The sequence below is a fragment of the Hyperolius riggenbachi genome, chromosome 3 (assembly GCF_040937935.1).
Source record: "Hyperolius riggenbachi isolate aHypRig1 chromosome 3, aHypRig1.pri, whole genome shotgun sequence".
NCBI classification, from domain to species: domain Eukaryota; kingdom Metazoa; phylum Chordata; class Amphibia; order Anura; family Hyperoliidae; genus Hyperolius; species Hyperolius riggenbachi.
The window spans coordinates 68,509,849-68,525,323 of NC_090648.1; the positions used below are offsets into that span (position 1 = coordinate 68,509,849).

General features: G+C 44.6%; 1 protein-coding gene and 1 long non-coding RNA gene across 5 annotated transcripts in view; one reads left to right on the top strand and one right to left on the bottom strand.

The window, feature by feature from the left end:
• The window catches only part of DNM2 (dynamin 2), a 237,259-nt gene that overhangs the window by 63,802 nt on the left and 157,982 nt on the right, over positions 1–15,475 (bottom strand). For all 4 annotated transcript variants that reach the window (XM_068274341.1, XM_068274342.1, XM_068274340.1 and 1 more), the window contains 2 exons: positions 11,043–11,156; positions 3,866–3,975 (listed from right to left, as the gene is read on the bottom strand). In XM_068274341.1, coding sequence (XP_068130442.1) covers positions 3,866–3,975; positions 11,043–11,156 — 224 coding nt within the window. The remainder of the gene's footprint in view (positions 1–3,865; positions 3,976–11,042; positions 11,157–15,475) is intronic.
• Positions 4,463–11,361, top strand: LOC137562722 (uncharacterized). Its single transcript, XR_011030175.1, has 3 exons — positions 4,463–4,595; positions 5,196–5,343; positions 11,062–11,361. It is a non-coding gene; the product is annotated as an uncharacterized lncRNA (long non-coding RNA).

The following is a 15,475-nucleotide window of genomic DNA, read 5'->3' on the forward strand; positions in this document are numbered from 1 at the left end:
CGAACTTGCAGGGTGGAAAATTTAGGTCGATCTGATGAGATTGCTTATCAGTTTGCATTGGCCTTAATGGAAATCTGATGGCAAAAAAATGCCATCAGATCGAATTTCAACAGATTTCAAACTGAAATCTATTGGAATTCTATTCTGGTAAAAAATGTTCTAAAAACGCATCAGATAGATCATCAGATGCATTTCTTATCTGTCTGCTGCCAATCTGACGAGTGTATGGGCACCTTTAGACTAGTGATGACACTGAAAGGTGAAAGCTAGCAATACATCTCTCTGATTCTACACTTTCCCAAAGGAGAAAAAGGCAGAAACAGTTGACAGGCAGGTGGAGAAAAGGCATTCATTGAGCACTTTAGGGGCACAAAATTTCAAGAAATAAAACAAAACCTCCAATAGTAACAATAGGCTTCTGAATTTCATCCCGCCCACATAGAAAGCAGCATTGCTTGAATTCTTAGACTGCAAATACACTTTCAAGAGAAACTGAAGCAAAAAGAAAAAAAAATGATATAATGAATTGGTTGTGTAGTACAGCTAAGAAATAAAGCATTAGGAACAAAGTCATAAGTCTAATATTGTTTCCAGTACAGGAAGAGTAATGCTGGGCATAGACGGTTCGTTTTATATTATCAATCAAGCCGCTGATGGCTCGATTGATAATATTCAACCTGTCCGATCACCACGGCGGGACGATACCACGCTCGATCCCCGCGGGCGGACAATGGCAGAAATGAAACGCTGATAAGGAAGTGCCTGCCGGGACAAGCGGGGATCGATCCGCGCGGACGAGCGGTGATGCGCCGGCATCAACGCACTGGCTCGATACCGGCGCATAAACTATGTCTATGCCCAGCATTAAACTCCAGTTATCTATGCAAATAGCTATTGAGCTCTGCCACTTTGAAAGTTGCAGAGAGCTCTGACTCCTGATTAGGTTATCTCAAATGTATTGTGTTTTTCTTTTGCAGAGAACAATTCAGGACAGGTCAAAAGTTCACTGGACTGTTCTATAAAAACATTTAGAATGCTGAGTAGTGTGTAAACTGCAAATATTAGAGAATGATGCAATGTTATAAAGAAAGCTGTATAACTGAAAATTAAAATATGAGAATATTTTTTTGCTACCAATGTTCTAGTAATTACCCGTACTACACAAACAATTCATGATATAATTTTTTTTCCACTTCAGTGTCTCAAAGGACATTACTAAAAACAGTAAAATATAAAATACATACACAAACTTACACTTCTCCCAGAGTGCAATGAACTATAAATTACTTTTATCCTATGCCGCTGTCACTTGCTGCATATAGTGGAGAGCAGATAGCTCTGTTAGGATTTGGACTGGTCCATTTCCTCTTTTTTTTTATATTTACAAGAGCATTTAGTGAACTGAACTGCGCATGTCAGTCCAAATGCCAAAATAGTGTGCAGCAAGAAGAAGAGCTGGCTTACATTTTTGTATAGATCCTTTCCAGGGAGTGGTTTTGCAAATAAAAGTAGATACTGAGGTACCCCCATGAGGAGATGGACTAGTCCAATACCGGGCAGCTTCTTTACTACTTACTGTAGGTGACAGAACATGGGAAAAGGGTAATAGAGCATCTTACTTTCAGGGAGAAATGTACATTTTATATCTATGTATTTCATAGGATACCAGAGCCCAAACAGTTAACGGGGGGGGGGGGGGGGGGGGGGGGGGGGGCGGGAGCATTTCGGCTTTCTGGCTGGTCTGCATGCGTGCCATAGCATGCAACCTCTGCCGTCACGTGTACCACAGTATGGAACCCCTGGTCAGGACCCGCTCTGCACTTTCATGTGACATCACACATGTGCGCAGAGAGCGCCCCCGTGTGTTCTGTACTGATGTATGCATGCCGGCAGAGGTTGCGTGCTATAGCATGCATGCAGACCGGCCAGAAAGCCGCAATGCTCCCGGCAGACCAGAAGACGGGGCCACGCGGCAATTGCTGCTAAACGAGTGTGCACAAAGGAGAATGGGAAAGCGGCGAGCATCAGGACAGCTCACCCTACATGCCTGCTCCCCCCATTTCTCAACTGTGTTTGGGCTCTGGTATCCTTTACATTTTACAATTTTCTGTGGTAGGAGTCCTTTAAATGGAACCTGAAGTGAGGGGGATATGGAGGCTGCCATATTTTATTTCCTTTTAAACAATACTATTGCATACCTACGATATAACCGCCGGGGAGATTTGGGAACAGGATAAAGCCGATATACGGCTTACCCTGCTCCTGCCCAATTTCCGGCGGTGTTAATTACTATTCTCCCTCCAGGTCGCCGGGGATAGTCGAGGAAAGACATAATTCGGCTTCCAGCTATATCTCCTGCGCTGTTTTAACAGCGCTCTATGCCAGTTGCCTGGCTATCCTGCTGATATCTTTGGCTGTAGTAGCGGCTGAAACAAGCATGCAGCTAATCCAGTCAGATTTTTTTTCAGAAACGTCTGGTCTGCATGCTTGTTCAGTGTCTATGGCTAAGGCTGGTTTCACAGTGGGACGTTAAAGTCCCACGTTACAGCAGCCAGTAATGCAGCCCAACTCACAGCACTGTAAAATCAATGTGCTGCTCACAGTGCACACTTTGTGTTAGGGTATAACGCTGCACGTTAAAGGAAAGTGCAGCATGCTGTACGTTATACCCCTATAGAGCTGCGTTAGATTGTTTGCACATGCTCAGTGACTAGCCACATGGCTAATTAATATTCACTGCACTGTGGTGACTCGTGGTGGGACTGGTAGTGTTGTCCGGATCATGAATGAATCGTTCATTTGATCTGGATCTTTTTTGTGAGTCGAATCATCCGGATCATCAGGATGAAAGATTCGGTTCACAGTGGATGTCTGTCTGGAAGAAACAGGAACATACAGAATGTACAGTGCAGGGAAAGTCCTGTCCTGCTAATCATTTCACCCAATCTGCTTCCCTAGTAAAATGATTCAGTTCAAAGATCCGGATCTTTTCAATGATCCGATTCGAATGATCCGAATCCTTAAAAAGATGCGGACTTCCCATCACTATCCTGGAGCGGCTGCTTTGAGAGCCGCATAACGCGGCTGAATCTGACGTCCAACTTCAACACCACCACGTGTTGCGTTAGGGGCACGTTATGCGACCATAACGTCCCCTGAAACGCAACGTCTTGGTGGGAAAGAGGCCTTAAAGTATAAAGGTGCCAGTACATCACTGGATATTGCGACCACATTGACCTTCCGATTTGATTTTCCGGTGCTCAGGCCAGCAGCAACAGGATGGTTTGCAATAGAATTTAAGATGAAACCTACTGGTATTCTAAATTGCTGGAGAGGGATTTATATAATGGTCGATCTGTCCATCAATCAAGTGAGGTATGTACAGCGTTAGAGGCAGAGGATCGGCAGGTCAGCCAGGCAATGGCTTCAATTCACTAAGATCATGCTAGAGATAATAAGGCAAGAGAAAACTTACCTCCACACAGTGAGAGAGCTATCTTATCTCTTCATTCCTTAAGTTACCTCCTCTGTAGTTAATTTACCTCCTCTGTAGTTATTTTCACATGCAGCTAATTAACAGCTTGTCTTTAACTCTGGAGTTATTTTAAGGATTGGAGAGTTAATTTAAAGACAGAAGAGTTAACTTTAGGCTTGCCTGAGGTAAAATGTTTCCTGAATACTACATGCCTTATCACCATGGTAACAACTCTAGAAGAGTTATTAAAGACAGGAGATAAGTTTAGTGAATTGAGACCAATGTGTATTATTTAAAAGGAAATTCATGTCAGCCTCCTTATCACTCTCACTTCATGTTCCCTTGACACTTTAGCTGCAGCCTATTCCTTCCTGTGAGCCGACCACTCACCTTGACTCTGTGTTGAAAATGCCGAAGATGTGCTTAGTGGACATGAATCCCTTCTCCACATCTCGGATCTTCAGGTTGTCCAGAGGCAGCATGTATTTCTTCTCTTTTTCCTGCAGGGGGCACAGAAGAGCTCAGCGACGTGTGATCATACAGAAAGCTCACTGCTACAGGTACCACTTTTTTTTTTAGTTACAGCAGTAAAGTATCCGCATGGCACTTACAATTCCTTATGAATGACTGTCGGATAAAATGATGTCACCAGAATGTAATAAACACATCAAATCAATGATATGCAGTAAACAGGATATTATGGGTATGACAGATCATGGATATTACACGTATTTTTGTTATTAAAAAAAACATTTTCGCATCATGGCCGCCGCGATGGCGCTCAGGAATGTAGCGGTGACCAGCCAGGGGCACGAAGAGTTAATGCGAGGCAGCTTATGTTACGGCTAACATCTGGAACAGTTTAAGTGTCTGGGAGGATTTTTTGGCCCAGGCCTATGCTTCTTCCACATGGAAGGCTGCTGGATGCTAGAGCCCCCCCTGGCCTCTTAACCCCTCCTCTCTCACTTCCTGTATAGCCACAAATGTGCTCCGGAGGCTGCGAGCATTTCAATGCCACGTCACAGGAGCCTGGATATCCCAGGGCTTGCTGTGCCTCATCCAGTCCTGCAGCCATCTAGGAAAGCCCGGCAAAGGACCACAGCCGGAGTTCAGCTTAAGGGTAGGTACTCCGCTTGCGCTGGCCTCTATCTAGAGGAGAAACCAGGGGTGGGATAAAGCTCAAATCCGTAGACCAGTTATAAAGCAGGAATAGTATAACTGGCTTGATTCCATATATCATATAGAGAGACTAGCACTGCAGTCAGCTGAGGGGGGATAAATCCCACTGCAAAGATTTCTGGTCCTCGCTGTGCGTTATTAGCAGCAGGACACAGCGCATAAGATACTCTGAGGTAAACCATGGGCTCTCCTGATCTGCAAACAATTCCTCTATTTCAGGAGTCCCAGGACCTGGGATGAATGAACTGCAGGTTTTGGGAAACAGATTCAGGAGAGTTATAAACCATCACAAGTCCCCAGCGCAGTGATGGGCTCATGTTACACTAGGACAAAACCCAGGAGCCATGGCTCTATAAAAAATGATACCTGGCTCCTTACTTCTGAGGATTTCTCCCAATTGTCCTCCAAAATGTCCGAGTGGCACAAGGATTGGACAGAATAGCTCCCGAATTCTGTGGTAATTTGTCCAGCTCCATGTTGTGCATTAATGGGGTTTAAACCAACATCTATAGGATGCTCTGTCTGGGTTTTGTTTACAAAGGTGGAAGAAAGAGCAAGGACGGGAAAAAACGACAATTGTACCTACAAATCTGCAGTTCCTGGAGCGTGAGGTAAAATCCGCAGCATGCTACACTTATCCCTGACAAAGCCATGGCTGGCTGCTGTCCCCATCTGACTGGCCGGAATAGGTGAGCGATAACTACAAATGTCTACTCTTCATTGTCTTATTATTCTCTCCATCTTTCTCTTAAGATCTACCAAAGCTCCCCAAGGCTGTTTCCTTCACAACTTTCATCATTTTAGTCAGCAATACCTCTCCTCATATCCTTGGTGAAAGAAAAAAAAGTAACATCAGAATTTCCAACTGCTGCTGGCAGTGACCATAATGATTGCAGTGGCTGAGATGATCAGGTTATGGGCAGCCCACCTTAATAAAAAAAACCTTACTACTGCTAATAGTGATCAAAGTGATCTAATTACAGGCAGAAAGAATCGGGTTAGTGGAAAGGTTTAAGGTGGATGGGAAGAGCCCTGTACTTCATAAAAGTTCTCAGCCATGGCTGTAGAATTTGTCACTCCTGAAATGATCGACAATCCAATCAGTGAACCAGCGATCTCTACATGATCTGCTATTGGTAACAGTGATAAATCTATAGATCTGGCCTTCATCCAGGCAGGTTGTCGTTTAAAAAAAAAAAAAAAAAAAAAAGTAAGATATTTAGCAGTAACTATTGCCTTTACAGAGTGGCTGAGAAATTAAAGGAGAACTCTGTGCAGTGTTACTGGAATAGGCATTCAATACATGAGACATTTTTTATTTAAACCATTGATAGCTGCAGACCCGAAAATCTATCTAAAGATGTCAGGAGAGATAGAATATTCATATTCCTCCTTTAAGGACATGGGCAGTCTAAGTGAAGCTAAGCTGCCTGGAAAAAAAACTATTAATTAACACAGCAGGGGGTGTGTAACCACATCATGAAAGCTCATATATTATATAGAGTTGATTCCAATGGCATAGCTTAAGCAGTTTCCTTCATCCAAATCACATTAATGGTAAAACAGAACTCCACGACCACAACTGACACAACTTAGAGGGTGGGGGTTGCTTTCGTAAGACTTATTAAGCAAATTGGGGAGTTCTTTAAGGCACTAAAGTGTTTTTCCCGCTTTATAAATAGCTGCAGTCAGTCAGTGGCGCTGAAACCGAAAAGCTGCTGCAATACGTCTGCTGATTTATCTTTGGTTTATAAACTGGGAAAGCTTGCAGTCACTAAAGACAGCGGTTAAAGGTCAAAAAGCTGTCTTTATTGAACTGATTCACAAATCAGCCTCTGAGACCCAGCTGAGCTGATGAGGTAGTGAAGAGTTGTAGCATATGCAGAAGGGGAAGATTTTGGTTCCTTTTATCATATCTGACCTATCTAGCCAGGCTAAGTATGCACAGTGGGGGGAAAAGCCAGTGGGGGTACAGAAGATGTTACACTTAGCAACCAGACTTAACCCCTTGTTTGCTGGAAAACTGTTTTCTCTGTTCTGCTTTCCATCTCCTAAGCAAAAAGTGGCCTGAATGATAAAGTAACAGCTTTCTAGTTCTAGTTGCTTCTTCTGCTTTAATAAGACTGTTTCGGAGAGAGCTGTGAAGCATAGGGTTAAAGTCTCAGTGTAATTTGTTGTGGATGAGGACTAGTAAAAGTTGGTCTGAAGACTGGACTCTGCTAACAAAGGCAGACGCACATCTGGCGGTTGGACGGGCACAAAGAAATGACTATTCTGCAGCTCGGGGAGGCACAGGAAGTGGCCAGGAATTTTTCTCTCCTCTAGCATCGCTCGGCTGGGACTGCGTGATTCAGAGCCTGACCCCGTTCGCCCAGTGTTCAGACTACGTGTTCGTAGGACACAAAGTGAACAGTAGTCTACACACTGGTTAAACTGGGACGGACAGCGGCCCGATGAGGACAGCCACAGGACCTGTATGGACGGGACGGCAGCCACATGGCGGGCAGATGTCTGAAGCCGTGCCTGTTCGCGCCAATTTCTCAGAGCAGCGCATTCTAAAGCTGTCTTAAAGGGGAACTTCTGCCCCAATATCAAACTGCCATTTTTACAAAGCCCAGTTTGTTGATGTGCCGGAGCTGCAGAACCTCACAGATGCGAGAGAGAACACCATGATGCATTTAATAAAAGAATTTCTTGAATGAGATCACTTACTGTAACTACTGTACATGTTACTATGGCTTTGATTAATAATACAATATATGTGTGCTGATTTGTAGCCTCATTTTAGGAGACAAGGGCCTGTATTCAAATTCACTTTTTCTCCAAAGTTTTCTCCTAGGCCAGGGTTTCTCAAACCTGTCCTTGTGACTCTTCAACGGTGCATGGTTAGCAGGCAACCTTACCTATGCACAGGTGGGGTAATTAGTGTCTCAGCTAGGTGGATTCCATGTAGTTGAGACACTAATTACCCCACCTGTGCATAGGCGAGATTGCCTGCTAACCATGCACCGTTTGGGAGTCACGAGGACAGGTTTGCAGTAGGGGCTCGCAGCTCGGGTGGATATAAGAGCCCGATCAGGGCCGATTCACTGCGTAGGTGCGAGCCGCCTGCACAGCAGAGCAGACCTGATGGGGTTCGGCTATTTCCACCGGAGCCTGAGCAGAAAGCAGCTGCTCCACCTGCGTGAGGTGCACATTGTTCGAGGGACCCAGCAGTGGAAGCCGTAGTGCGCCTGCATGATCCAGGAAGGGGGGGCAGCGCTGGATCGGGAGACCTCAGTATCCAAAGGCTTCCTCCTCGCAAGGCAAGTACACACTAGGGGCACTTTTTTCACTACAGGTACTCTTTAAGACACTAACAAACAGCAGAATACTCAAAATAATGATGGCAGTACCTTTTCATCTATGTTTTTAATCGCAGAGTGCTGAAAAAGTATGAAAAATTGTCTCCTAGTAGAAAAAGTGATTTGAATATGGGCTAAGGTGTTTATCCCCGTTTACAGAGTGAATATTTTGAATGCGCACACCTGAAGCAGGAAGCAGTACACACTAAAGCTCACTTAACACCAGTATATGCGTGGAATAAAACTGACTGTACTAACTCTGGGTAATACGCCAGAATATAGTGCAAATACAGATGTCGCAGACATTGGCCTGCTCTCGCCCAATCACTACAACCGTACTCCTTATGTAGATCCCTCATCCTCCCACTCATTCCCTTCCCATTAGAATAGAACCGGCTATTTAGTACTTAGCCAAGCAGAGTGTCCGTACAAGTATCATTCCTAAACTGTGACTTAAAACCATGACTAATTGTTTCAGGTGACAGTAACTGTGCATCTGTATTTTCTTATCTGCTTAAAGAGACTCTGAAGCCTCCTTAAAGGATACCCGAAGTGACGTGTGACATAATGAGATAGACATGGCTAAGTACAGTGCCAAGCACACTAATACCTATGTTGTGTTCCTTTTTTTCCTTCTCTGCCTGAAAGAGTTAAATATCAGGTATGTAAGTGGCTGACTCAGTCCTGACTCAGACAGGAAGTGACTACAGTGTGACCCTCACTGATAAGAAATTCCAATTATAAAAAAAAACCAAAAACTTTCCTAGCAGAAAATGGCTTCTGAGAGCAAGAAAGAGATAAAAAGGGTAATTTCTTATCAGCGAGGATTACACTGTAGTCACTTTCTGTCTGAGTCAGGACTGAGTCAGCCACTTACATACCTGATATTTAACTCTTTCAGGCAGAGAAAGAAAAAAAGGAACACAGTGCAGTTACTTGTGTGCTTGGCACTGTACATACCCATGTCTATCTCATCATGCCATATCTGGTATCCTTTAAAATCACCTTTTTATTTTAAAAACCTATTAAGTATGTTTGCCCTAACTAAAACGCTGCATCCCAGCGGCTGAAATCTAAATAAATCCCTCCAAACTCCCCTCGCAAAATCCACGACTTTCTTGGTCGTGGATTTTGCTGCCCTGTGCGCTTCCGTGAGAGGCAGAGTTTTCAGCTGCAGCCCTGCCTCACACGCGTCTATCAGCACGTATCTCCGCCTCTCCCCCGCCCCTCTCAGTGAAGGAAAACTGAGAGGGGCGGGCGGAGGCGGAGATACGCGCTGATAGACGTGTGGAGAGGCATAGCTGCAGCTGAAAGCTCTGCCTCTCACGGAAGCGCTCCCCGTAGTGTGCCCCGGGGAGTTTGGAGTGATTTAGTTAGATTTCAGCCGTGGGGATGCAGCGTTTTAGTTAAGGCAAACATACTTAAAAGGTTTTTAAAATAAAAAGGTGATTTTAAGGAGACTTCAGAGTCTCTAAGTCCAATCAGTGTATTATAAAAAAATTGTAAGGAGCCTAATTATGAAGCTGGAAGTCCTAATGACATTTTGAGACAATTGCCATATTAATGACTTTGCAGTCAGCCGGATCGCTACAAGATAGAGCACTAGGAATGGTCAATGAGACGCAAATAATTCTGAGCTGACACAGAATTATACAAATGTATTCAGCTTGAAAATGGACCAATAGAATACCACCTTGGAAGGATTTGATTGGACCATTTTTAAGCTGCATGAATTTGCACAGAAAATTTGCAGAATCCTGCATCAACTTGGTGTTATTTGCATCTCGCGGACCACCCGTGAAGTTCCTCAGGTCGCCATTCACCACTCTCAATTGTAGTGAATTCCATATACCCTATCCTCTAGCCTGGTGCACACTATAGGTGCTTACACATCTAGCCACATATGGGCAGATCTCTCTCTCTGGTCAAATCTGATTGGAGAGAGATATCTTTTGCTTGGCCATACACTGCAATCTATCCAGAATCAGCCTAGCGACGCCATCTGCCTCCCAAGGTGCCCGTGTAGTGTTTAATCTCACCTGTCCCGCTGCCCCGACTCCCAGCCCCCTCTGCTGTCAGCTCTCAGCACTACCACACAGGGCATGAGTGCGCTTGGTGCTGGACAGGTGAGATTTTACACTGCACAGAGGTGTGTGTTTATAGTGGGGGGGGGGGGGGGGGGGTAGTGATATGGAAAGTTGAGGTTGAGCACACCATATGGAGTTGGGTGCTTGGTATTGTGGTATAGGCAAACCACTAGGCCAAGTCTGTAATCAAATATAGCAGCACTCCCAGATTTTCCAAAAATCATGCTCTTTTTATTGAGCTGACATATCCACAAGAAAATGACCGACCATTGTTTCGGGGGCCTAGCAGGGTCCTCCTTTCTCAAGGCGTGTGGTTACCTCGTACACATGGTAGATGAAAATCTGCTGAGAAAGCCAGTAAGAAACGCCTCTGCTGAGCATCTAGCGGACGTACAGCGGCCGCAGATGCCCTCCCATGCCTTGGCCAGTGATCAGCCCAGCAGATCAACTTGGCCGAGAACACTGTTTTCCCCACTCACTCTTTTTGCCTGGTGACATCACTGAAAGCACGATAAGTAAAATTGGAGAAAATAATAAAATTTTGTCTAATTTTTTTTGTGATTCATAGCGCCTTGCCACACTGCATGTCAGCTCAATAACTCCACCCCCTCCACACTTCTCCCATAACAGTTTAGTTTCTGCCCCAACCTGCTGATTGGATGATCAACAGGCATCATGATCATTGCTTTGCATACTCTACCCTCTCCTCCAATCAGCAGCTTTACTGCGCCGGGATTTGGATGATCTTCCCTCCACCACTCAACCCAGCTGTTCAGGGGGTTATGGGAAACCGATAAGGACAGATTTAGGTACATCATGCTAGAAACATTGTTAATATGTTTCTAACATGTGCCCGGTGTACAGCTTTCAGATTATCTTGCAAATAAAGATAATTCTACGTGGAAAATAAAGAGTTAAAGTTAAACAAACAATCACTCCTCCATCAGTCCCACTTACCTCCTCATCTTTATACCAGGATAAGGACTCCGCTGTGAGAACAAACCAATATTCCTTGGAGCCTCCCTTCATGATGCTGATGTTGTTGATGGTCAGCCATCCTCTTCTGATCACCTACAGGGAGAAAGAGAAGTGGAAAGAGTACAGCATGGGGGATGGAAGACAGGAAATGAAGCCTGGCAGCCCAGCCTATTGTATGACAATGGTGGAGATGGTGGGGTCTTGATAAATGGTTTGGACACATTATGAGCTGAAGCACAGAGTTGCCTGATAGAAGTTTGTAGATGGCGACAATAAAAAAAAATTATGAAGCTTCCAAGCTAGTGCTGGTGTGTAAGACAATAGCAGAGGCGCAACTACAAAGCCTCCCCAGGTCTCCTCCATTCCATCGCCAAGCAAGTGTGGCCAAGTATAGGTACCCCTCACCTCTCCCCACAGCAAGTTCAACACTTTCCTTCCCAACAACTGACACTCCTGCCCCCACCCCCTTCCATCCCATGTCAGAGTAGCACAGCTAAGCAGTGTATCATTTACCTGCTTACAGCATTAGGCCGGCCGCTTCTTCTCTTTACTGCAGCTGTACGCAGGGATGCATACCTCTGTGTGTCTTCTGCGTGTTCCTGCAGGTCACGTGACATGCAGCGGGAGCTGTTTGCAGGTATGCAGCAATGGTGCAGATAAGAGGAATCAAGACCCCGCATTGGAAGCAGGTAAATGCTACTGTACAAGGATATCAGAGACGAGCAATTAAATCTATCTTTACTTGGGGTTTCTTCCAGCCTCTAGAAGTCACTGCAGCTCTGGTCTTCTCTGGTGTCCTGCTAGCAGCCCCTAAGTTTCGCCAACTCTCGATGGGTCGGTGTCTTATGCGCATGTGCGGGCTGCGCAGGTGCAGTATGCTCCCAGCATAGGAACGTTCTCATGCAGACATGCGCAGAAGACGCTGACACATCGGGGGTCGGCAATGCTTAGAGGCGGCTAGCAGGACCCCGGAGAGGACCGGAGCTATGGCGAGTAACACAAATGACTTCTAGGGGCTGAAAGAAGCCCCAGATAAGATAGAATTGCTTGCTTGGATATCATTTAACCTTAGCGGCAACCCGGAGTCAGGCTCGTGATGGAAATCCACAGCTCAGAGTGGTTAACCCTTGGCTGAGTGAGTTATATGGCTGAGCGTCTGCAGATCTCTCTTGTTTTTTGGGTCTAAAAGCTTGTGAAAAAAAATGTACGGCTTTTAGACCCTAAATCTGGAAATAATCATAACGCCAGAGAGGATAAGGAGTGCTGGAGTGTGAAAGTGGGGTGGGACAAGTTGATTGGGGTTATTGTTAGGCTTACAGTTGTTAGCTGCATAGGATAGCGGCAACTGCTGATGGAGATTTGTATGCACTACAAAGTTCTAAATCACCTAGCCCTCTAGATGAGAAAAAGATAAGAGTCACATGGAGGCCTCACTGTCATCAGCTGCCTTTTTAGCTGCTCTGTAGAAACAGAATAATGCCTCACATACAAATCTGATATCTGTTACCCAGAGCCATATGATGGACAAGCTGGGGGTTTAATACTCATCCAAGCCAACACCAGAAATCTTCCCCTGAAGTCACTAAGCTGGGGAGTCCTGGAAGAATTTGGTGCTTTCCAGCTGCAATTCCTCAAGCCTGATGCCTGCTCTGTACTTAGACACACCCACCACAGAATCCTAAAGGATTCTATGTAGGAACAGAAATGTACTTTCTTAAAACAAAAGGCAATTGCAATGATTCATGATGGAGTGAGCTCTGAGGTGCCCCACAATGCATCACTGCCTTAATATGCAAATCATCTCTTTGTTGTACCTTAAAGCTAAACACACCTCCAGAACTGCTGGAATGTAATGATGTGTCAGCTTGTTAATATCCAGCTCTGTAATAACAATACATTATTGCATTCCAGCGGTTCTGGAGGAGTGTTTAGCTATCAGGGACAAGAAGTGATTTGCATATTCAGCAGTGATGCATTATGGGACATCTCAGAGCTCACTCCAACATGAATAATCTCAAATACTTTCTGTTTTAAGAAGGCAAACTTGCTAATCAATGAGGTTTACTATATTCCCAACAAGGAAACTACAAGGCAGAAGATGTCACTTGCATGCCTGAAAACGAACTCTTCCAGGCAGCAATATGAAAAAGTAAAAAAGCATTATTATAATACGTTTTGCACTATACATACACATGATTATCTCATCATGTCATATGTCGCCTAGGGTACACTTTAAGGCAAACCCCCCCCCCAGAAAACAAATTCTCACTACCTCCAGCACACATTCCTTCAATTTAAAATATGAAAAATCAAAGCTTGGCTGTGAGGGTGGAATAACTGTCCTTATTTCCTGTAGTAACCTGCTAAATTCCCCTTCTATTCTGTCTTTGTATGATTAAATAAAGAACTATCTGACTGGTCACTATGGGCAACATCATCAATACTCACTCCACCAATTCTGGCAAATAGGAACCATGTTGATAGGATCATCTGCAGTGCTGATGAAATGTCACGCCTGTCACACCTAGACAGGAGTGCTTTCCTAGCCGAGAACGAAATTAAAACCGCCAAACAATAAACTAAAGAGTAGTCCACAAAAACTTCATCTCAAATACAGAGACTCCGCTGCTAACTGTAGGACCACTTAGTAACAGGTAATCTAGACAAGTGGAGGACTCAACCATTTGGATGGGGAATCTTGATGACTAAGTATTTCCAATTTTAATTGTTTGGAATGGTTAGGTGGCATTACTGGAATAAAGTTAGAATCACCAAAGTCTAAGCATTGTTTAAAGGGTTTTCAGCGATAGCATTGGAAAGGGGCGGGGGGACGTAATAAGGGACCAGGTCAGGGTAAGGAGGGTTGGGGTCAGGGAAGGAAGGGTTAGGGAAGTGGATAAGGTAAGTGAAATAAAGGATAGGAAGGCAGCTAAGGTAAAGGAAGGGAGGATTAGGAAGGCGGTTATGGTAAGGGAGGGTTAAGAAGGCGATTAAAGTCAGGGAAGGGAGGCGGTTAAGGTCATGGAAGGCAGTTAAAGGGAACCTGAACTGAGTAAAATTATTTAAATTAAACACATGATGTAGCTGCAAATGAATATTACATACTTACCTCACTGTCAGTTCCTCTAAAGCTACATATACATGGGGAACAATTGTCCCCTGCTGCATGCGCGCACGCGACCAGGGAGCGATAGCTCCCTGCCGGCGACAGCTGTCCACACATCTCGCCAGAAAGGCAGAGACGCGGCGGAAGCTGTTTGTGAATGGAGCATCCCCCGGCCGGATGCTCCATTCACTAGCGTAGGTCTCCTGTCGCTAGCCCGCATACACACACGGGACTGGCGACAGCTGTAGCCAACGATTGAACACGTCAATCGCCTGGCGACGGTTCGGGGCGCGCGTGTCATACACACAAGCAACCTGTCCCCGCAACACACGCGTGCCATGTGGTTGCGGCGAAGGCCGTACCCCGTGTGTACGAGCCATTAGAAGCTCACCATTTTCTTCTTACAGTGTTCTCATCCAGTTCTGACAATATTTTGTCAGAACTGAAATATACAAGTTGCTGTCAATTATTTATCAGCTGCTGTCAGTTACAACTGAATATGCAAGGTAATGTCCATGCTTCCCTATGGCTCAAGTGGGCGATATTACAGATCAACAGTGTGCTGACCAGGAAGCGGTTATGGGGTAATGGCCATTTCCAAAATGGAGGACAGAATTCCATCGTTCATAGTTGACAAACAAAACGCAGGAGAGAAGGAAGAGATTAATGAGTAGACTACACAGGAGACAAGTATGACCTGTGTTTGGTTATTTTGACTTTTTATTTTCAGTTCAGGTTCTCTTTAAGGTCAGGGAAGAAAGGATTAGGGAGGCAGTTAAAGAAAACCTGTACTGAAAATAAAAGTCAAAATAAGCATACACAAGTCATACTTACCTTCCATGTAGTCTACTCCTCAGTGTCTTTCTCCTGTCCCGCATCCTATTTGTTCACTATGATCAAGGGAATTTTCCGTCCTCCATTTTGAAAATGGCCATTACCCATAACAGCTTTCTGGTCAGCACACAGTTAAACTGTAACATCGCCCACTTGAGCCATAGGGAAACATGGACATTACCTGGTACATCTGTTTTCCTCTCAGCTATAACTGACAGCAACTGATATTTTACTGACAGCAACTGATATATTTCAGATCTGACAAAATATTGTCAGAACTAGATGGGATTATTGTCAGAAGAAAATGGTGAGCTTCTGAGAGGAACTGATGGCTAGGTAACTCAGTAATGTTCATTTGAAGTTACCTCATGTGTTTATTTTAAATATTTTTACTCAGTACAGGTTCTCTTTAAGGTCAGGGAATGAAGGGTTAATGAAGCTGTTAAAGAGGAACTCCAGTGAACATATTACT